Source organism: Salmo salar, chromosome 23 (assembly GCF_965601325.2).
Source record: "Salmo salar chromosome 23, fSalSal1, whole genome shotgun sequence".
In the NCBI taxonomy this organism is placed as follows: Eukaryota; Metazoa; Chordata; class Actinopteri; order Salmoniformes; family Salmonidae; genus Salmo; species Salmo salar.
In genome coordinates this window covers 36,442,072-36,466,376 of record NC_138313.1, presented here as the reverse complement: position 1 = coordinate 36,466,376, position 24,305 = coordinate 36,442,072, and the positions used below count along the sequence as shown (strand labels likewise).

Genomic DNA, 24,305 nt, shown 5'->3' with positions numbered 1-24,305 from the left:
TCGTTCAAAAAATAACAAAGCAGACACCCCTCCACTGTTTCTGGTAAACAGCTGAGGGAAGGGGCCAGAGAAATGTAACCCCTCTCAAATTCATATGCAGTGCTATGGATGCAAGAGCTGACCATCCATGATGATGAAAAAAATCTTACAAAATGTCAAACTTCAAAATCTAAAATCAAGAGAAATAACAGAAGCATCATCACTTAATGCGCACAAAATAATATCTAGCACTAATGCAGAAGTAGCAATGCATTTTGATGACATCATGAATGAATAAAAACAGGCCTTAGGCAAACGCCCATAGAAATAAGAATGAATGCCTGAGGCAGTCATCGGGCTGTCTGTCACTCACGTACCAGCCACGGAATAATGCGACAAGCAACAATAACCGCCTAAACAACTGGGACACCCTCTTTTCACGCCACTTTGATACAAAGTTAATTTTGTAGCAGGTTAGGAGAGCATTGTCGTTAACCATAACCCTTTTCCTAACTGTCTCCTAACCTGCTACCTTAATTCTAATTGGAAATGCTTAATGGTTGTGTTTTTGCAGTGATTGGTGCCAACTGGCTTATGAATGGGTTGCTTTTAACAATATGCAGATTACAGTCGCTGTCCTTTCAACTATTACTTCCAATTGCAAACATATTTTATCACGTTCAGCACACAAAGTAACTGGTGATCTAAAGTTTAAATGCAACAATATTTCACACATATTTTCTTCAAAGAGATAGCTAACAGCAAGAGAGCTGCAAACATATTCTAAAAACAGTCTCACCCATTACAAGTCAAAATGTGATTGGTTGATTTCCCTGTCACTCCAAAATTCTGCACTAATACAGTTGAATGTCAGATCCCTTCTGTCTAAATTCTGAGGGCCTAGCCAATGACTGACTTAGCTAGCTAGATTTTCCTCCCAGAGACCACCAAAGAAAAATCCTGATTGGATCTTTTTTTTCTCTTCAGAGTTAACCCATAGAAATAAGAATGAATAGAACGGGCTTGGAACCTCTAACCCTGGCAATTTGACTGGTAATCTCATTGGTACACTCGCAATGGCTTTCCATGGTAATGTAGTGTTCATTCAAATGATGCCAAATGATGTGGCTTATGCAATGGAATGTATTTTTTTGCAATGACATTTGAGTTGTTTCAACAAATCACAGCACAGATTGATGGGTACACTTCCTACTTTTACTTCCTGCTTTTACTTCCTGCTTTTACTTCCTACTTTTACTTGCTGCTTTTACTTTCTGCTTTTACTTCCTGCTTTGCTCCTATGGGTACACTCGCAATGGCCGCCAGTCCACCCATTATGATAGCGTTCATTCTTATTTCTATGGTTAACTTTTCCCTTTCCAACACAAACTAAAGAGATGTAATCAGAATCTAATTTCAATTATAGAAAATATTAAATAGACATTTTAACAAAATATAAAAAATAATAAATCATTTTTGCACAGATTGCCCCTTTAACTCAAAGAAATATAGACTACTAGACTATGGTCACACAAAAACAATGAAACATGTTCAGTGTTCAGGGACTGCAGATATAACTTGGCTGTCATCTAAATCTGGTGCAACGCATCACTTCTCATACTCTGAAATGTATGTTTTGTTGTACATTGTCCCTGCCAAATAAATGTAATAAATACAAAATCCTATAAAAAATATAATAGGGGTAAAGGAATACATGGAATGGCAGGCTAAATATTCATTGTGAAATGGGTATTCAGGATGGTCACTCCACCTGTGGGAAAAAACAACAACAACACACCAACTGTTTTGGCTTAAGAGTTTTTTTCCCTCATCAATCTACACCCAATACCCCATAATGACAAAGCAAAAACAGGTTTTTAGAAATGTTAGCAAATGTATATATAAAAAAACTGAAATATTACATTTGCATAGGTATTTGTTATTTATTTAAATAGGCAAGTCAGTTAAGAAAAAAAAACGTATTTTCAATTAAGGCCTAGGAACAGTGGGTTAACTGCCTTGTTCAGGGGCAGAACGACAGATTTGTACTTTGTCAGCTCAGGGATTTGAACTTGCAACCTGGTTACTAGTCCAACGCTCTAACCACTTGGCTACCCGGCCGAATTCAGCCTCGAGGTTTGGGTATGACGCTACAAGCTTGGCACACCTGTATTTAGGGAGTTTCTCACATTATACTCTGCAGATCATCTCAAGCTCTGTCAGGTTGGATGGGGAGCGTCGCTGCACTACTATTTTCAGGTCTCTCCAGAGATGTAGAACGGGGTCAAGTACGGGCTCTGGCTGGGCCACTCAAGGACATTCAGAGACTTGTCCCGAAGCCACTCCTGGGTTGTTTGGCTGTGTGCTTAGGGTTGTGGTCCTGTTGGAAGGTGAACCTTCGCCCCAGTCAGAGGCCCTGAGCACTCTGGAGCAGGTTTTCATCAAGGATTTCACTTTATTTTGCTTCGTTCATCTTTCCCTAGATCCTGACTAGTCTCCCTGTTCCTGCCTCTGAAAAACATCCCAACAGCATGATGCTGCCACCACCATGCTTCACCGTAGGGATGGTGCCAGGAATCCTCTAGACGTGACACAGTTTGGCATGGCGGCCAGCTCTAATAAGAGTCTTGGTGGTTCTAAACTTCTTCAATTTAAGAAGGATGGCGGGCACTGTGTTCTCTGAGCTCTACGAACAATTCCTTCGACCTCAGCTTGGTTTTTGCTCTGACATGCACTGTCAAATGTGGGACCTTATATACCCAGGTGTGTGCCTTTCCAAATCATTTCAAATCAATTGAATGTATAAGTTGTAGAAACATCTCAAGGATGATCAATGGAAACTCAATTTCGAGTCTCATAGCAAAGGGTCTGAATACTTTTGTAAATAAGGTATTTCAGTTTTTCAATTTCTAAAAACCTGTTTTCACTTTGTTATTATGGGGTGATGTCTGTAGATTGATTAGGATTTTTATTTATTAAATCTATTTTAGAATAGGGCTGTAACATAACAAATTGTGGAAAAGGGGAAGGGGTCTGAATACTTTCCGAATGCACTGTAGGTAGTAGTTCAATATGACCAACCAGACCTGGGTTCAAATACTATTTTAAAATATTTCAAATTCTATACAGTGGGGGAAAAAAGTACTTGATCCCCTGCTGATACTTATTTCCCTTAAAATACAAATCAATTTATAACATTTTTGACATGCGTTTTTCTGGATATTTTTGTTGTTATTCTGTCTCTCACTGTTCAAATAAACCTACCATTAAAATTCTAAACTGATCCTTTCTTTATCAGTGGGCAAACAACAAAATCAGCAGGGGATCAAATACTTTTTTCCCCCACCGTATCTGTGCCAGGGAAACTGACCCTTAAAGTATACTATTGTTCTGCGATAGAAAGTTTTAAGTGACATTGAAGTGTTTAAATCAACAAGCGTTAAAAGAACGTCACCTTTCCATCCGACTGTCCGGATGCTGGAGTGAGTAGTTGTGCTTCGCTCCGCGGGTAATATTACATTTCATTACATTACAACAGAACGATTTCATTTGATTAGCTAGCTAGCTACATAGTTGTCTTTGCTGTCTTTGTATCAAGGATAAAGGTGTAGCTTTGAGAAACTAACAAGGTTAGCTAGCCAGCTGTATTCATTCGAAGCGGACACGAATGATCCATTGGTAGTTTATTGTAACCAAGTATTGGTGCTAACCGTGTGTTATTGGATGCTAGCATGCTAATTAGCTACGGCATCATAGGACACGGTGCACTGGGTGGGTTTCACAGAAGAATACTGTACCAAGTTATCTAGCTGAATAAACTAAGTTTGAGCCTATTCCTGGAAACATTGAACCACTGTAGTTTACATCAATTATCATTTCTAAAGTGGAAGTTGGAAAAGTTATATTTGAGTGTTTCAGTGAATGGTTAGTGAGGGAGGCCCTGCTCTCTCGCTTCCCCAGTTGTTTAGTCAATTTTCATTCCAATCTCCTTTGCATTAGCGTAGCCTCTCATGTAGCCTGTCAACTATGTGTCTGTCTATCCCTGTTCTCTCCCCTCTGCACAAACACTTCACACCTCGTGGCCGCTGCCACTCTAACCTGGTGGTCCCAGCGCGCACGACCCACGTGGAGTTCCAGGTCTCTGGCAGCCTCTGGAACTGCCGGTCTGCGGCCAACAAGGCAGAGTTCATCTCAGCCTATGCTACCCTCCAGTCCCTTGACTTCTTGGCGCTGACGGAAACATGGATTACCACAGAAAACACTGCTACTCCTACTGCTCTCTCCTCATCTGACCACGTGTTCTCGCATACCCCGAGAGCATCTGGTCAGCGGGGTGGTGGCACTAGAATCCTCATCTCTCCCAAGTGGACATTCTCTCTTTCTCCCCTGACCCATCTGTCTATCTCCTCCTTTGAATTCCATGCTGTCACAGTCACTAGCCCATTCAAGCTTAACATCCTTATCATTTATCGCCCTCCAGGTTCCCTTGGAGAGTTCATCAATGAGCTTGACGCTTTGATAAGCTCCTTTCCTGAAGATGGCTCACCCCTCACAATTCTGGGTGACTTTAACCTCCCTACGTCTACCTTTGACTCATTTCTCTCTGGCTCCTTCTTTCCACTCCTCTCCTCTTTTGACCTCACCCTCTCACCGTCCCCCCCTACTCACAAGGCAGGCAATACGCTTGACCTCATCTTTACTAGATGCTGTTCTTCTACTAATCTCACTGCAACTTCCCTCCAAGTCTCCGACCACTACCTTGTATCCTTTTCCCTCTCGCTCTCCTCCAACACTACTCACTCTGCCCCTACTCAGATGGTATTGCGCTGTCGCAACCTTCGCTCTCTCTCTCCTGCAACTCTTTCCTCTTCCATCCTATCATCTCTTCCCTCTGCTCAATCCTTCTCCAACCAATCTCCTGATTCTGCTTCCTCAAACCTCCTCTCCTCCCTTTCTGCATCCTTTGATTCTCTATGTCCCCTATCCTCCCGGCCGGCTCGGTCCTCCCCTCCTGCTTCGTGGCTTGACGACTCATTGCGAGCTCACAGAACAGGGCTCCAGGCAGCCGAGCGGAAATGGAGGAAAACTAGCCTCCCTGCGGACCTGGCATCTTTTCACTCCCTCCTCTCTACATTTTCTTCCTCTGTTTCTGCTGCAAAAGCCACTTTCTACCACTCTAAATTCCAAGCATCTGCCTCTAACCCTAGGAAGCTCTTTGCCACCTTCTCCTCCCTCCTGAATCCTCCCCCCCCCCCCCCCCCCTCTGCGGATGACTTCGTTAACTATTTTGAAAAGAAGGTTAACGCCATCCGATCCTCGTTTGTTAAGTCAAACGACACCGCTGGTCCTGCTCACATTGCCCTTCTCGCTATACACCAAGTCACTTGGCTCTGTCATATCCTCACATGGTCTCTCCTATCATTGCTACGCAGACGACACACAATTAATCTTCTCCTTTCCCCCTTCTAATAACCAGGTGGCGAATCGCATCTCTGCTTGTCTGGCAGACATATCAGTGTGGATGACGGATCACCACCTCAAGCTGAACCTCGGCAAGACGGAGCTGCTCTTCCTCCCGGGGAAGGACTGCCCGTTCCATGATCTCGCCATCACGGTTGACAACTCCATTGTGTCCTCCTCCCAGAGTGCTAAGAGCCTTGGCGTGACCCTGGACAACACCCTGTCGTTCAACACCCAACTCGCTGCTGGCGGGGCTCCCTGCCTGTGCCATTAAACCCCTACAACTCATCCAGAATTAATCTCATTTGAAATACGTGGATCCTTGATTCTCAAAAAAGATTCCAGTTTACAGGTGGCTTACCTCGTCCCCAGGCTAAACGTGTCTGGGAATGAGATTAACAGGTGAGAAATCCTAATAATGTGAGCCAAATCAGGCTGGCAGGTATTCTGTACATTCTTGAAAAATAAGAAATTCCAACACTGACAATTGTATTCTTGAATACTCCACAAATAATGTAATGGCTCTCTTAATGTGCAAAGTATTCGTGCTGGAGTTTCATCTTTGTCAAATAGTTTTCTCCCATGCACAGCGTGCATGCGCATCCTAAATATGCATGACACTATAATAATAAAGTAAGTCAAATCAAATCATGCTCTTGGTGCTCTCGGACGGTAAGAGAAATAGGTTTCTCTTACCGTCCGTGGGTCTCCATAAGTCCCTAGCCCCAAGAAGGGAATCTGGTTCCCATCACTGAGAAAATCACTGTGGTTCTCAGCATTAGGTTAATCTCTGAGTCTGTCTGTCTGGGCCAATGATATATATAAACCCTGGAATGCTGATGCTATGTTTTGGCCAATGAAAGGCTTTGAAGCCACCGGTCGGCCATATTGGCACACAGCAGACCTCCATAGGAATGAATGGAATTCTACAGTATTTCGATAAAATATTTCAAGGCTTAAATTACATGTATTTAAGTATTTTTGTTGTTGTAGTGGGGACAGTAACTTTAGTAATTAAAAAATATATATTTTATATATTTTTATGTTTAGCTCACATAATATAATTTAAAAGTATGCATTAAAGTGTCTGTAATAGAATACATTTGTCACTCTCACTCAGATATATTATTAAAAACTGCAAATATTTCTCTCCACCCTATGGCAAAATTTGTAGAATTGCATGAAATTTGTTATAAAATTGTCAAATCTTCTCTCTGCCCTATGGCAAAATGTGTAGAATTGCAGGAAATTAACTCTAAAACTAAGGGGCTGCTAAAATGTGTGTGTGTGTGTGGGGGTGGGGGTGGGGGGCACCAAAAGGCCTCACCAAAAGGCTAGGGCCGGCTCTGACTGCATGTGTAGGTATGGATGTGGGTACGCAGATCTGCAAGCTACTGTGGCCACTCATGATGAGTTGTATTTCTTGGTGGGACTCTCAGTTCTCCTTTTCTCTATAAAAGAGCACAGGAGCAAGCTGGTTTGCAACACAGGATGATACTCCCAAGAACAGGAGATTATAATAGGACAGTTTCACAAGGTTAGTCACTTACTTACTCAGTTATGTGGACACATACAATTAAAATTTCCCATTACACCCCCACCCCTATCAAAGTTGCCCATCCCTGGTCTCTGGACTATGGGAGAGGTGAGGCTGGGGCTTACCTATCTAGGAAACATAATGGCTGATGTATTATCTACTGAGTTACCTTTAATCCAGAATGCAAAATGATCTGCCTAGTTCTCTGCTCTCTGTGTCACTCAGAGCAAAATTACCCGCCTAGTGCTCTGCTCTCTGTGTCACTCAGAGCAAAATGACCCGCCTAGTGCTCTGCTCTCTGTGTCACTCAGTGCAAAATGACCCACCTAGTGCGCTGCTCTCTGTGTCACTTAGTGCTCTGCTCTCTATGTCACTCAGAGCAAAATGGACTAGAAAACCCACAAAGTAGGGTGAATGATGACATAGTACACTTTTGGTTATTCAACTAAAGGCCTGCAAAGCCTGTACGATTTTAGCCGTCTTATGCCACGATTTTGCAGTTTCAGGAAAAATTGCCACATTGTCGTAAACGATTGTCGGATGTCTTGGTTCGTTCAGCGTGACAGGGTCTGCTGATTAAGTACCACTACATGCGCTCGTAGGCTCTGACAAAGTTCTGGTAGTGTCAGAAATTTGGAGCCTTTATCGTGTAATGTGGCTGGTGTTAGGAGCCGATCCCGTTGACTGACCAATAGGAACAATATGATTATTGTGAATAGTCAAATTAATATAATAGCAGGCGTGTCAAACATATGGTCCAATCCGGCCTGGTTTGAGTAAAAAAAAGGTGAGGAAATATAACATATTTTCAGTGCGGCCCTCTGGACCTTGTTGAAGACCAAATGCACCCAAAAGAGCATAGGCTATAGCTAGCTACATCTATGGGCTTTTCTGTTTTTCTGTCATGCTTAATGTGCAGTAGCCTATATCAATACTGTATGTATTGGATAATGGCACAATCATTTGGGCTTTTTTGGACTTGGGCTAATTAAATGTCATTAATGTAGGGCTCATAAAATATATTTAATATATGGCTCATCAGGCTCAGGTAGCATCAGGTTTGAATTTTCATACTGACCAAAGCTCTAATCAAATCCAGACTTATTTATATGCTTTATAATGCTTTTGAATGACACTTCTGGTTTTGGCGGGAAATATTGGTTCACCCAGGAGAAAAGTGATTTATTCTCGGGATGGAACATTTGTAAAATACCGGGAAAATATTAAACCCTAATATAGGCATCATTCCTAACTCAGTTGCTGGAGAGGAAGGAAACCACTCAGGGATTTCACCATGAGGCCAATGGTGATTTTAAAATAGTTACAGTGGTGATATGAGAACTGAGGCTGGATCAACGACATTGTAGTTACTCCACAATACTAAACTAAATGACAGAGTGACAAGAAGGAAGCATGTACAGAATAAAAATATCCCAAAGCATGCATCCTGTTTGCAACAAGGCACTTAAGTAATACTGAAAAAAAATTAGCAAAGAAATGAACTTTTTGTCCTGAATACAAAGCATTATGTTTGGGGCAAATCCAACACAACACATCACTGAGTACCGCTCTTCATATTTCCAAGCATGGTGGTGGCTGCATCATGTTATGGGTATGCTTGTCATCGGCAATGAATAGGGAATACAGCTATAAGCACAGGCAACAGACACTGGAAGACAAATTCACCTTTCAGCAGGACAATAACCTAAAACCCATGGCCAAATCTACACTGGAGTTGCTTACCAAGACGACATTGAATGTTCCTAAGTGGCCTAGTTACAGTTTTGACTTAAATCGGCTTGAAAATCTATGTCAATACTTGAAAATGGCTGTCTAGCAATGAAGAATAATGGCCTAATATTGTATAATCCAGGTGTGCAAAGCTTTTAGAGACTTACCCAAAAAGACTCACAGCTGTAACCACCGCCAAATGTGCTTCTACAAAGTATTGACTCAGGAGTGTGAATACTTATGCAAATGATATTTTTTTTTTAAACATGTTTTCACTTTGTCATTATAGGGTATTGTTTGTAGATGGGTGAGACATAAAAAAAAATACATTTTGCATTCAGGCAGTAACACAACAAAATGTGGAATAAGTCAAGGGGTATGAATACTTTCTGAAGACACTCTAGCTAGCCTCACAAGCCAATTGCAGTCTTCAATGACAAAACTGAAGCAAAGCATACAATCTGGCCAGGTTGATATCAAGATTTGAATTTGGTAACAGCGTACAGTGTGTCATGTAATAATTGTAAAATATGTACAGTGTCGGAAGGCCTTATTAAAGGTGGACTCGGCTAAATGACGGTGCTGCCACATCAGAACAGCGGATATTGAGTTGAGCGAGATGCAAGTCTTAGCTCTCACACAGTATCTGCGCATGTGCACAGGTTCCCTTCACGCACCAAAACAGCGGAGAAGTTGAGCCTCACACTCTTAGTTGTTGCAGAAATTGCCCCACTATGCTGTTTACTTTCTGCACCTATGTCTTATTGCTGAGTCTACCTTTTAAATAAAATTACACTATGGAATAAACTTTTGCCGTTGAGGGTGATTCGCTCAATATTATTATATTTTCATTTGTATTTACATTATATTGTGCAATGTCCCAGGGACATCATACATGTACAGAGCCTTCTCCTCTATGACCAATATAAAAACAAAACCCTCCCACATATGAACGGTCTCCACTGTCGTCCGTCAGATGGCGTCATTCTAACGCGACACGTCATCAGTGCAGACGGCCCTTGCGCTATCAGACGCGAGACAATGGTTTAGAAATTCTGTGATGGAGCTGTCCCTAAATTTAATTCAATTTATTGGAACAAGCGCGCGCTTGAAAGGAGCACACAATTCCCTCCTATCACAGTGCTTTACTGCACCTGACCCCACCCATCTCAGATACCGCAGCTTGCGCGCCGAGGAGCAGTCTGGGACAAATATACAAGCAGCATCTGGATTTGATTTAATTCATACGCGCTGTTGTGCAGTACTGTAGCCTGTAAACAATCATAGAAATTGCTTATATATTTGTTGTGTGTTTGCAAACGAGGGATTTAATTCAGTTATAAATGCGTAGTGCTGCTGAATATCTGAAAGCATTTGACGAAAAGGATCTCATCTGCACGCGGATGTTGACCAAAGAAGACATTGGAGTGTTCCGGAGGCAACACAACACCGACGAGAACGAAGGATGTCTAGACTAGTTCTATTCTTTTGAATGGACATTTTTGGGAATACCTGCTTGTTTGGATAGCTCTCTGTCAGGTGACATAGATAGACAGGGGTTCTTCTTTATCTGTGTTGTTTTAATAAAAGTGAAGCAGCGATGGATGAAGGTGCAGAGTCCGATGATGCTGTCATTATTGTGGAGAACGAAGCAGAGAGCATGCCAGTTCAGGAGAACACGAACGCCTGCAACGAGCGGACAGGCACCTTGAATTTTCTGGACACTTGTCCCGTGTGTCATTTAAACTTTCACAGTCGAGAACCAAAACTTCTGCCATGTCTCCACTCATTTTGTAAGAAGTGTTTGCCGTCGGCTTCCAGGAATTTGGCCATGCCAGACACTAACAGCTCGACGAAACCACGTGAGCTGCTCATGTTTACAAACTATAGATACGCGAGACAGTGCATCCCAAATGGGGAGGTGCATCCGGGTGTGTAAAATTGCAGTCTGTGCAAGACAGGATGCTATCGTGGGATTTGCACTTGTCTGTGATGTATTTAAAACAATGAATCTGTATTGGAAGTCATTGCATCTACCAAGAGGAATTTAATGCACAGATTACAATTTCAGACATGTGATGAGTGGGGTTTGAGGGAGGGAGTGAGTCTTATTTCATGTTGTGCTTTCTTGGAGATATTTAACCATTACAGTTGTGTGTGTGCAACTTCATTCAATATGTATGCATGCTGTGTTTGTCTGCCCATTTACCCATTTACAGTGAATGTGATTCGCTGTCCGGTGTGCAGACAGGAGTGTATGGAGGTAGACGTGATGGAGAACTTCTTTGTGAGGGACTCAGTGGAGGCTTCCAGCAGCACTGTGGAGAGGACTGTTCAGGTGGGTGGAAATACTGGTCAATGTAGGTTACTGCTGGATTGTACATTCCATTTTGTATTATTGGACATAGTCTTGCTTGCCTGACTCATGGCTGCCCTGTAAGAAGAGACTATGGATAACCCAAGCAAAGCTTGTTCAGCCGCCTGGATCTCTCAGTTATTTACCAAGCAATTTCACCAAGATGCCGGGTGTTTTTCAGCTTAGTAGCCCATGAGCATTATACAGATGTAAAGCTGAAGCCTGGCATTATCTCCAACATCAATGTCACTACCACAGACACACAGTTTTGTCTTTGGCAGATTTCAGATTTGTAATGTTTACTTTCTAACCGATATTCTCTGTTCTGAGGCACAATAAGTTCAAGTTCACATTCGACTTAACTTTCGTGGAAAGTAATAAGACTGACTGGTCCCTCTACCTGTCTGTCAGTAGCTATGTACAGTGGGGGAAAAAAGTATTTGATCCCCTGCTGATTTTGTACATTTGCCCACTTACAAAGAAATGATCAGTCTATAATTTTAATAGTAGGTTTATTTGAACAGTGAGGGACAGAATAACAACAACAAAAAATCCAGAAAAACACATGTCAATTGCATTTTAATGAGGGAAATAAGTATTTGACCCCTCTGCAAAACATGACTTATTACTTGGTGGCAAAACCCTTGTTGGCAATCACAGAGGTCAGATGTTTATTGTAGTTGGCCACCAGGTTTGCACACATCTCAGGAGGGATTTTGTCCCACTCCTCTTTGCAGATCTTCTCCAAGTCATTATGGTTTCGAGGCTGACGTTTGGCAACTCGAACCTTCAGCTCCCTCCACAGATTTTCTATGGGATTAAGGTCTGGAGACTGACTAGGCCACTCCAGGACCTTAATGTGCTTCTTCTTGAGCCACTCCTTTGTTGCCTTGGCCGTGTGTTTTGGGTCATTGTCATGCTGGAATACCCATCCACGACCCATTTTCAATTCCCTGGCTGAGGGAAGGAGGTTCTCACCCAAGATTTGACAGTACATGGCCCCGTCCATCGTCCCTTTGATGCGGTGAAGTTGTCCTGTCCCCTTAGCAGAAAAACACCCCCAAAGCATAATGTTTCCACCTCCATGTTTGACGGTGGAGATGGTGTTCTTGGGGTCATAGGCAGTATTCCTCCTCCTCCAAACACGGCGAGTTGAGTTGATGTCAAAGAGCTCCATTTTGGTCTCATCTGACCACAACACTTTCACCAGTTGTCCTCTGAGTCATTCAGATGTTCATTGGCAAACTTCAGACGGGCATGTATATGTATTCTTAAGCAGGGGGACCTTGCCCTTGCGGGCGCTGCAGGATTTCAGTCCTTCACGGCGTAGTGTGTTACCAATTGTTTTCTTGGTGACTATGGTCCCAGCTGCCTTGAGATCATTGACAAGATCCTCCCGTGTAGTTCTGGGCTGATTCCTCACCGTTCTCATGATCATTGCAACTCCACGAGGTGAGATCTTGCATGGAGCCCCAGGCCGAGGGATAGTGACAGTTCTTTTGTGTTTCTTCCATTTGTGAATAATCGCACCAAATGTTGTCACCTTCTCACCAAGCTGCTTGGCGATGGTCTTGTAGCCTATTCCAGCCTTGTGTAGGTCTACAATCTTGTCCCTGACATCCTTGGAGAGCTCTTTGGTCTCGACCATGGTGGAGAGTTTGGAATCTGATTGATTGCTTCTGTGGACAGGTGTCTTTTTTACAGGTAACAAGCTGCGGTTAGGAGCACTCCCTTTAAGAGTGTGCTCCTAATCTCAGCTCGTTACCTGTATAAAAGACCCCTGGGAGCCAGAAATCTTTCTGATTGAGAGTGGGTCAAATACTTATTTCCCTCATTAAAATGCAAATCAATTTATAACATTTCTGACATGCGTTTTTCTGGATATTTTTGTTATTCTGTCTCACTGTTCAAATAAACCTACCATTTAAAATTATAGACTGATCCTTTCTTTGTCAGTGGGCAAACATACAAAATCAGCAGGGGATCAAATACTTTTTCCCCCCACTGTATGTGTCTGTCTGGTCTGTATACCTGTCTCTCTGTTGATGTATATGTCTGACTGGACTCTCTTCCCTGTACGTAGCTGTGTATGAGTTGTGAGGATAACACAGAGACTACAGGTTTTTGTGTGGACTGTGTGGAGTTCATGTGTGCCACCTGCGTGGAGGCCCACCAGAGGGTCAAGTTCACCAAAGACCACACCATCAGACAGAAGGGGGATGTATCTCAAGGTACAGTACAGCTTCCAGTCTGACTGAGGCAGCAACGATTGTCAAGGAAATACCTACAGTACAACAAGCAGAAGCTCTATTTACATTATATTCTTGTTGATTCAGTGATAATAACATTCACATCCTCCTACACAGTACAAAAAGCCTGAGAGAAAATGCATACCTGTACTGTAGCTGACAGATTGGAATTGGTTACAGAAAGATTAACTTCTGGCTTTTAAATGCTTTCCTATTGGTTTTCCAGAGTCTGTGGGTGTTTCCACTCATAGGCCAGTGTTCTGTGAAGTCCACAAGCAGGAGCCCCTGAAGCTGTTCTGTGAAACCTGTGATCTACCAACCTGTCGAGACTGTCAGCTACTCAAGCACAAGGACCACAAGTACGGAATACTGATGTGCCACTATTGATTTAAAAAAGATATATCTAAAAACACATTTTATTTGAATGAAATGTGCTATTTAAATAAATATTGATTTATATATGAATTAATTAATTGATTGATAGTGACTAAAGCTGTACTATATTTGAGTGGATTTGAATTATTTTGTAACAATTAAATAACTAACTATGGTATGTTACTTAGTTACCAGTTTCTGGAGGATGCCTATAAGAATCACAAACATTACATGGAGGATATGAATCGTCAACTGCAGGAAAAAAAGAAGATAATTGAAGATGTGTCAAACTCCATAAACAATGGGTAAACAATGCATATTCTTTAGCATCAGAGAATCTATGCTTGCTGTATATGTACACAATGTATAATAAAATGTGAAGACTATGTCCATCCCTCGTGTATCCAAATACATTTTGTGTTTAGTAAGATGAATTTGTTCATGTCTATTGTCTTTCATGTTTCTCAGACTCCTTCAAGTTGATGAGAACCGCATATCAGTTCACAATGAAATCAAGAAGTCGATCTGTAGTCTGATACTAGAGATCAACAGAAAGGGAAAGATTCTTGTCAATCAGCTTGAGGTACAGTATGATCACAATCACATCTCTAACATTAGGATAGGATGATTCTGTATATTCTCACGTTTCCATAGCTATTCCGACTCTAGGATTTGTCAGGTTTCTTTGTATTCATTATGAGTGCAGAGAGCAGGAGGAAATGGCAAGGCCTACAAATGTTTTGACTGTCATGTGCCCTAAAGTCATGACAGGAGCTTACCCTGAAGGCAGTGTTAAAATGCCACAGATTCTGGGAAAAGGCTATACGGATACTCCTGACCTGCAAAACAATATTTCATTCCAGAATTTGTTAAAATTAGGTTAAGGTTAGGATTTGGTTAAAGTAGGGGTCAGTTTTAGATTTTGGTTAGTCGTTTTAGAGGTCAGGAGTGTCCTTATAGCCTCTCCCCAGATTCTGACTTCTCCATCTATTTCCTATCCCCCGAAGGGCCTGACAAAGGATCATGAGAGCGGTCTGAAGAAGCAGAAGGAGGATATTGGCTATCTGTCCAGACACCTGGATCACGTGATCAACTTCACAAAATGGGCGACAGCTAGGAACGGCGGCACAGCTCTCCTGTACTGCAAACGTTTGGTAAGGCCTCCCTCCCAGACTCTCCCTCAGCCTCAGTCCGCTGACTCCCAGGCATCCCCTATCCCTAAAGCCAGACAGGAGCCCATGGTGTAAAGCATAGATGAAATGCAGAACATATGCCTTGTGTTTTCTCAGTTTCTCCAAATTATTAATAACATCCCTTCTGCTGCAGATTCTGTTTCAGATCGGAAACCTCCTGCGGGCTAAATGCAATACCTCGTTTGTACCGCAGAGCACTGTGCGTTTCCAGTGTCGGTCAGGCTTCTGGGCTTCAAATGTCGATCTGGGTAAGATAGAAAGCACAATGAGTGGCTACACTGAAATCTTACAATTCTATTTAATTGAAACATTTAAATTGGAGTGTTTTATGTTGGGGGAGAAAATGATCTGTTGGACAAGGAGCAGTAGTAGTAGTAGTAGTTATTATTGTAGTGGTTTTAAATGAGCAGTTGCAGTGTGCACTAATTGAGGTAGTAGTATTGTAATAATCTTAGTTATACTGGATGTGTTTGGTATGGCGCAGTTTGTTCCTGAAATAAAAGATCTTTACCAGGTCAGTGTATTACCTCTTCCGTTATGCTGAAGCCGTCTCTCTTTCTGTTCCCTCAGGCTCATTAGTGGTGGAGAATGTCCCAGGCCCACAGCTGGGCGGCTTCCAGGGCATCCCTCATCAACTCCCCCATCCTGGGCAGGGCCCCTCAGGCTCCCCCAACAGCCTGCCCCCAGGCCTCTCCCAGCCCCGCCTGGCCCCCCACAACCACAACACCCTGGCTCAGCTCCAGATGCAGGTGGAGAAACTAGCCCAACAGCCTCACTGGCAGCCCCAGACCCCACCCTGGGCCTGGTACCAGAGCATGCGGCTCCAGAGACCACCTCCAGGGCCCCTCCAGGGTGGCTCTCCCTCCCAGAGTCTCCCCCCCATGCACCAGCAGGGCCGGAGGTTCATTGCCCCCCCTGCAATCCATCTCAGTCCCACCAGTACCCTGCCAAGTCCTGGATATCCTCCCCAGGTGGGAAAGAGTGTGCACGCTCTTGCGTGTGTGTGTGTGTGTGTGTGTCAGTTTGATTGACAGGGATTCTTAACAGGTGCAGACAGTGGATGACGTCTTCCCAAATGGAGCAGACAGCCTTCACATCCTGGGCAATTTATGTCTTGACTTGTCAAGATCAGTTTGAGTCATAAGGTACCATATAAATAAAACACGTATATAAAAAAAGGGCTAAATCTCAGTGCAGCTGCTCATGCGTGATACAGAACAGGCCCAAAGCCTCCAGAGATGATGATGGATATGTCTGCTCTACAGTGTTTAGTCTGAGGTTGAGGCTGTTTTATACAGGCTCTAAAATACAGGCAGATCAAGAGGACAATCCACTGGCCTGTAGATTTCAGACAAGAGTTGCGTCATGGCTGATGTGAACAAGCTGTTGAGGTGGAGCCTGGAAGCACTGTTCTTTTCAACAGCCACGTTATGGATCATTAATACGCTAGGCCTTGTGTTTAGTTTGACTTTATAATGTGTCATCACTGTTTTGAATTATATACAGTGTCAGGAGGGAATGGTTGGTCAGGGCAATGTCTAGTCTCATTATTTCATGAGTACATTTCTGACAAAACGGTGTATAACATCTTTAGTTATATAACCCCTTATCATATTGTCTGTGGAACTCAAAATTCCAGTTTCTATGCATTTTTCCCCCAAAGTAACAACTGTTCACCATTGACCGTTGCACCTGCAGGCTTGGATCTAGACCAAACAAAGAAGGCTGTTTCAAAACAAAGTGCTTAAGTAAAGCATTCTGGAACATTTACAAGTGGCTTGTTTGTGTTCTGTCTTCTGTTCTGCTCTGTGTTGTGAAAGCCAAGGGGCTCCTATCCTAGACATAACCAATCACAGGCTACTATCCCAGACTTAACCAATTACAGACTGACGACACACCATTTCATCTGTCTGTCACCACCATTGACTCATAAGAATAGATATGACATTGATTGTTGATGGCATAGCTCTGTCTGACTCTGTCTCCAACTGTCTGTCTCTTTCACTTACAGGCTGTCCAATCACTGAGAGGCCTGGTGAGCAGCCCCAGCAGCTATGCACTCAAACACATGGACGTATTCAACCCAATGCCTCACTTCTCCCACAATGCACCACTGCCTAGCAACGGCAGCCTCAGTTCTCCTCACTTGCGACAGCAACAGGTACATACAGCTGCGCTCAAATATACTGGCACCCTTGCACTTCACAAAGGAGTGTAATGGAGGAGAATGTTCTGTTTTCTCTCTTCAAAATGGAGTTGAATGGCTATTTCTACCCTGTAGGCACCTGCCACTTACCACAGGTGATATAAATTCCACAGTAAAGGACAATCACCTGCCTCCAACCTATTCATTTGAATTCTGAATAATTTAGTCCAGGCAATTTTTTTCAAACTTTGAATTGAAAAATCTAAATGTCAGTTTAGATACTTTTTGGGGGGGGGACCCTGTGCAGGTGAAAATCCAAAATATACATGTGAAGAACACTAAACATTTTCAAAATGTCAACTTATTTGAGAAGAAATAGTGAATCGTGCAAGGGTGGCAGTATATTTTAGCACAACTGTAGCTCCATTTCACATCCACATATCAATCTGTAGCATTATGTTGTTAAGAATCAGATTGTTAGCAGCTTAATTGATGTTGTGAAACGTTTTAGATGGAGTCTGCATATCACAACAAGCACCCTGGAGGCCCTGTCCAGATAATAAGACCCAACTTCCCTCAGACCCTACCAGCTTCCCTCCCATACAGAACTGGTATGTATTGGTGTTGTGTACTACACTACTAATACTACACAACAAAATATAAGAAAACAAATGCAATGCTTCTTATATATATGACCAGGAATGGAACTTCAGGATTTTGGACACTGTCCAGCCAGGCTAGTAGACGTCAATGTTTTACTAGCCCGGGTTCAAAATCTGTTCTATGGCATATTTGAAAATAAAAAACTTTCACTAGTCAGCAGGCTAGTTTGGCACATTTTCTACTAGCCCGGTCTGAAAAGTACTAGCCACGGTCAAGCAGGCTAGATTAATTTCCATCCCTGTATAATATGTATGAGGAATACAATTTATCTTCCTTTAGCACAAGGACACCATCATGCAGGACTAACTGCTATATCCTGTGAAGAGAAACCAGGGTAAGATAATGATTTCACATTCTTCGGGAATTCTATACAGGCATGGCATTTTGATAAATAAAAAAAATCTTTATATTTCTCTTTCTCTCACCTTCCTTCTGATTGGCTGATTGAAGGACTGTTTCCTGGAAACCTCTGGAGACGCAGCAGAAGGCGTATGGAGCTGGGGGATCAGCTGCCAAGAGGAGACGAAGGTCATCGCCTGGACCCATCATCATCATCAAAGACGAGCCAGAGGACGACATCAGCTGTGTAAGAGGACGGATGGACTATAAATAGACAAATGATAGACAAATGTTCATAACTGATCATTACAAAGTTATGATAATGATTACATGTACATCGTATTGCATGTTACTTGAAATGGTATGGGTGATTTATTTGTCTTTGAGCCACGGTATTTATAGATGGTAACAGCACAGTAATGATATACTGTGATGTTGTAATAGTGTTCAATACCAGGATTGCTGTTGGGTGGTCCCTGAGAGGTCACTGTTCTGTTTTTGAGTGTTCTGTTAAGTAAGTGTGTTTGTGTGTGTTTCAGGTACAGGGTAACCTGAGAGCCAACCTCCCAGACAGTAGCACGGGGGTCCAGGCCCAAACCTGTCAGCAAGATGGAGGGGAACAACAAGTCCAGATATCTCGTCAGAGCACAGAGCAAAAGGCCCAGACCCCACCACAGCCTCCAGGGCCTTCAGGGGACCTGAGTCAAGCCCCACAGCAGAGCCACTCTCTGGGGGCAGAGCAGCAGCTAGGCAGTCAGGGCCCAGCTCCAGAAGAGGACCCTAATGAGGATTGGTGTGCTGTGTGTCAGAATGGAGGAGAGCTGCTGCTGTGTTGTGACAAGTGTCCCAAAGTCTTCCACCTCTCCTGCCACATCCCCACCCTCTTCAGATTACCCAGGTACTATAGGCCCTAGGAGAGAGGTGGACAATCTTACCCTTGGTGGGCCTGAGTCTGTGCAGGCCTTTTCTCCATCCATGCAGAAACACACATGATTGTAAATACTATGATTATTAGAATCAGGTGTGTTTCTGCTTGGTTGGAGCAAAAGCCTGCACATCAGGCTCACAGCCCTCACTGGGTGAGATTGCCTACTGTATCTAATGCACTGCCCTAAAATGGGATTAAATTAAATGGATCGGTTAACTGAAATTGATGCTATAATGTTGTTATTAAACTAAAGTTTCTATTGGCCTGCTGTTGTTTTTCTTTCAGTGGGGAGTGGTTCTGCTCATTCTGCCGTGACCTGTCAGTGCCTGAGGTGGTGTATGACTGTGACATCAGCAGATTAGAGCCCAGAACAGTGAAGGAGGAACCAGACTCTGAGGGAGGATTCTGCCCTGTGGACAAACGGGTCAGTATTGTGCTGTACTGTACTTGAAAGAGACAATAATTTCTCAGGCCTACCTGAGGTGTTTATCTTTGTATAAAGTGTTACTTTTATCTTATTACAATACATCAGCTCTGGGGTTGATATAATGTAAAGGTGTGTTGTATTTCTCTCTCTCTGCAGAAATGTGAGAGACTGTTGCTGAAGATGTACTGCAGTGAACTCAGTGCTGACTTCCAGGAGGCTAGATCTCCCTTGGTGAGTGGAGAGACTAATGCCCAATCCCAGGCTAGATCTCCCTTGGTGAGTGGAGAGACTAATGCCCAATCCCAGGCTAGATCTCCCTTGGTGAGTGGAGAGACTAATGCCCAATCCCAGGCTAGATCTCCCTTGGTGAGTGGAGAGACTAATGCCCAATCCCAGGCTAGATCTCCCTTGGTGAGTGGAGAGACTAATGCCCAATCCCAGGCTAGATCTCCCTTGGTGAGTGGAGAGACTAATGCCCAATCCCAGGCTAGATCTCCCTTGGTGAGTGGAGAGACTAATGCCCAATCCCAGGCTAGATCTCCCTTGGTGAGTGGCGAGACTAATGCCCAATCCCAGGTTAGATCCTCCTTGGTGAGTGGAGACACTAATGCTCAATTGCAAAAATGATCTTCTTACCTTTACATCCATGTGGAGATGAAGAGAATTTAAATTTGATCACTCTTTTGTTGCTAATAATTTCCCTGCACTGCATGAAATGCAGATGAATTCCACAGCAGCACACTGACAACACAGGCTTTGGCCCCACCTTGACTAACCACACACAGGGGAAAAAAACATCCTAGTTTTAAGTCACATACTGAACAGTGTTTCACCTAGGATTTTTTTCAGCAGTGGTGGCAAAGGTAGCTGGGTGGGACATGGATTGAAATGTCTCCTTGGTTTATCATCCACTGTATAGCCATGATGAGGGACATTGAGAGAAACACTTTTTGTTGTTTTGTATATTGTGATAGCCTCTGTCTTTTGCTGTAGATAATGCCAGAGAACCAGGAGAGCCCAAAGACGCCGATGGTTCTGTCCATTGTGAAGAGCAAGCTGGAATCCAGGCAGAGCCCCTGCTACCAGACACCTTCTGAGTTTGTATCAGACATCCGACTCATCTTCAGGAACTGTGCAGCATTCAATGAGGTAGACTAGACAGCACTAACGTTTTCCAGAAGAGTCCTTTTATCTTAGTTTACACAGATGTGTTAATTAAGCTGTTAAAACCTCTGGTATCATTGGGACGCTAGCGTCCCACCTCGACAACAGCCAGTGAAATTGCAGGGCGCCAAATTCAAACAACAGAAATCCCATAATTAAAATTCCTCAAACATACAAGTATTATACACCATTTTAAAGATAAACTTCTTGTTAATCCAACCACAGTGTCCGATTTCAAAAAGGCTTTACGGCGAAAGCACACCATGCGATTATGTTAGGACAGCGCCTAGCCACAAGAAACCATACAGACATTTCACAGCCAATGAGAGGACTCACAAAAGTCAGAAATAGCGATTAAATGAATCACTAACATTTGATGATCTTCATCTGGTGGCACTCCCAGGACTCCATGTTACACAATAAATGTTCGTTTTGTTCGATAATGTCCCTCTTTTTGTACAAAAACCTCAGTTTTGTAGGTGCGTTTAGTTCAGTAATCCAAAGGCACAAAGCGCACTCTCAACACCCAGGCGAAAAGTCAAAAAAGTACAATAAAAGTTCGTAGAAACATGTCAAACTATGTTTAAAATCAATCCTCAGGTTGTTTTTGTTATAAATAATCACTAATATTTCAACCAGACAAAAGCTTCATCAATAGAAAAAGAGAAACAAGAAAGGCGCGCTCCCGATCACGCACTGGCTTCATGTCTGGAAAGTGCTGTGTCCCTCATTTTTCAGAGTAAAAGCCTGGAACAATGCCTAAAGACTGGCCACATGTAGAAGAAGCCATAGAGATCGTGAACTGGGTCCTAAGTCTTTGTATGGTGGATAGGCTTTCAATGGAAAAACAGCCTTTCAAAATAATAGTACTTCCTGGATGGATTTTCCTCCGGTTTTCACCTGCCATATTAGTTCTGTTATACTCACAGACATTATTTTAACAGTGTTGGAAACTTTGGAAAATGTCTATCCAAATCTACCAATTATATGCATATCCCAGCTTCTGGGCCTGAGTAGCAGGCAGTTTAATTTGGGCACGCTTTTCATCCAAAATTCCGAATGCTGCCCCCTACCCGAAGTTAATGTGTGTGTGGATGGACTGTTTTTACAATGTTTCTGTCATTTACATGTTAGTTTTAGTGGATGCTCTTATCCAGAATTAGTTAGTCAGTGCATTCAACTAAGGTAGGTTAAACAACCACATACATCTGTCATCTCTTTCCTCCCATGCCAGGCTGACACTGAGGTTGCCACTGCAGGGAGAAACCTGGAGAGGTTCTTTGAGGAGCAGCTGAAGTTCCTCTACCCTGAACGAATGTTTCCAAAGGTCAAGTCTGAGGTCATCAGTCCTGTGACCCCTCCCGTCTCTCCTCCCCCTCCCACAACCACTGATGAGGAGAGCTCCCAGCATGCAAAGCATCAGCGCAGGTGCTCTGAGACCCAGGAGTTGTGTACTCCTACTCCTGCTCAGCTAAGCTCACCAAAGGGAGAGGAAGAGGCCATATAAGCGCGCACATCGTCATCTCATCAACTTTTATGAGTCAATAACACTGCCAGTACTAGCCTATACTAGTAATTAATCTTATTCTCTGAGAAAGTCTGATTTTCTTAGATGTGCCAAAATACTCCATGTTCTGTGATCGAATCATTTTACACAAAAGAACAGTGAAGCAGGGTACCAAAACCCTTTCCTCCTTCTACTATACCTGCTTAAGACTGGTTTACATTAATGCTGTACTAATATAGTGTTGCTATGACTAAAGAACCTGAGTATCAAATATGAAAACAGAAGCTGTTTGATTATCCAGCAGCCTGTGTGGATATGGATCTTGTAACAGGGTTTGTGTACCTTCTGGGGAATAAGAACTGTGACAAGGTTAATCCAGGTTAGTAAAGTGAAAACACGTCAAAGGTATCAAATCAGCCTGATAAAACATAAGACTATTTCAGTTGTTATTGCAAGACTGTATGAAGTGTTAGTTTCATGAACATGTCAGCTGTGCGAGGTGTAGTTGTTCAGGCCTACGGTAGCCTTGACTCTAGTTTACAGTGTGATGGCTGGTAGCATGACACGAGGCCTACTTTATTAATCGCAACAATAGAACTTCATCGTTGTTCCCTCATTGTTTTGTCATTGAGCCATTCAATGTGTCATGTATTTATATTTCACATTGTTGTAGTGATTTTTATGCAATGTATGTAAATATTTACGATGATTCATTTAAACCAGGCAAGTAAATATTCAACAAAATGCATTTTGTTTCTCTTGCAGTCCCAAATAACCTTTCATTTGCCATGTTTTCTCATGACTTCATACCATCGCTACTTATGAAAACCAAAATATTTTATTCATAAAAAATACTTCTTGCATGCAAGTTTACTTGCAGCTGTTTACAGGGTAAAATAAACAATGTCCAATATCTTACTTTATGATTCTTATTGCTGTTTGGGGTCTGTGTGGTATTCATTCAGCATTTACAGTAAGACATGTTTTATGGGGTGAAGGAAATGTAATCTATTGGTGATGAATATATCTGTCGGAATAGTTTAATATTGGCATAATAGCTAATCCTCTATAAGTTTACTGTAGTAATTAATCATGACATGGGGCCCCAAAGGGCAGGACCAGATAACCAACAGTACAGTATATGTTAGTGGCCTGACGCTGGGTGACATGGAGAGTGTAAGACAAGTCTGGTTGTGGTTCAAAAGGACTTCAGCGCCCTCTAGAAGATTAGCACCATTTAAAAGTGACCTCAGCCACTAATTTCCTCTACCTAAGAGATCTGAGTTTGTCCTGAGCTGCTGTTTCTCGTTAAAGGGTGAAAAGGAGAGGGGAAAGTGCTGTGTGTGATCTCTTGGCCCTCCCACCCTTACTGGAGGGCAGCTCCCGCTCAGCCCAGTCAAAGCTCCCAATGGTGGAACAAGCTTCCCCATAATGTCAGGACAGCGGAGTCCCTGCTCATCTTCCGAAAACGTATGAAACTCTACCTGCTTGAATAGTATCTCAAATAAATCCCACTGATCTGGGTTTGAGTCTGGTCCTCATCATATGGCCTTTTATGGCCCTATCTTTACACTGGTCCTCATCATATGGCCTTTTATGGCCCTATCTTTACACTGGTCCTGTGATCTTACCCCCACCACCCCACACACATTAACCCAGAGAGGAGATAAGATAAGGCGATATACCAGCAGTATAAGTGTTACCTTCTTGTTGATATCTAAAGATGAATTGAGTTTGTGCTCTACTTTCCTGAGTGATGTGAATGCAGTCTGTGGAAACGTGATACTCTTATTGTGTAACAGTGCATCATAAACTTGCTTCTATATTTTCCCACTGCTGTCTAAGATACTTGTTTAGAACTAATTGTTTTACAAGATGACAGTACTGGTGTACCCCCCCCCCCCCCAAAAAAAAAAAGTTGACAGAATGCACTTAGTTGACACTTCCAACTCTCCTCATTTCAGCAAGGGTCCAGAGCATTTCGATAGTAACTAGCCTTAGCAGCACAGGGAGGCCCATCCAGTAGAGTGCTAGTATTAGCCATGCATGGCCACTCGGAGATGTTTCTAGAGGGGCTGTGTGATGTGGTGTGTGTGAGGGGGAGGGGGGACACACATGGCTCTGATTAGATGATTGTTTACTCTTGGCTCTCTCACCATGCATACCCAACGCCAGATGACTGATTGAATTTGCAGAAAGACTTAGTTTGGTATAAAAGGTTTATAATGCCATCCATCAATTATTTACCTCC

At 42.9% G+C, this 24,305-nt stretch overlaps 1 protein-coding gene across 2 annotated transcripts; it reads left to right on the top strand.

Moving 5' to 3' along the window:
- Positions 1–9,687: 9,687 nt before the first annotated feature.
- LOC106584497 (transcription intermediary factor 1-alpha) lies at positions 9,688–22,972 on the top strand. 2 transcript variants are annotated; one of them, XM_014169872.3, is made up of 18 exons: positions 9,688–10,569; positions 10,927–11,045; positions 13,147–13,294; positions 13,539–13,671; positions 13,876–13,992; positions 14,156–14,270; positions 14,695–14,841; positions 15,014–15,128; positions 15,451–15,851; positions 16,892–17,041; positions 17,538–17,637; positions 17,969–18,023; positions 18,140–18,275; positions 18,568–18,926; positions 19,242–19,380; positions 19,540–19,614; positions 20,377–20,532; positions 21,782–22,972. In XM_014169872.3, the coding sequence occupies exons 1-18, from the start codon at positions 10,308–10,310 to the stop codon at positions 22,052–22,054; spliced, it is 3,000 nt and encodes a 999-aa protein (XP_014025347.1). In that variant the 5' UTR covers positions 9,688–10,307; the 3' UTR covers positions 22,055–22,972. The 2 variants fall into 2 exon arrangements, with proteins under 2 accessions (XP_014025347.1, XP_014025346.1); XM_014169871.3 differs by having other exon boundaries at positions 9,688–10,638.
- The last annotated feature ends 1,333 nt before the right edge of the window (positions 22,973–24,305 follow it).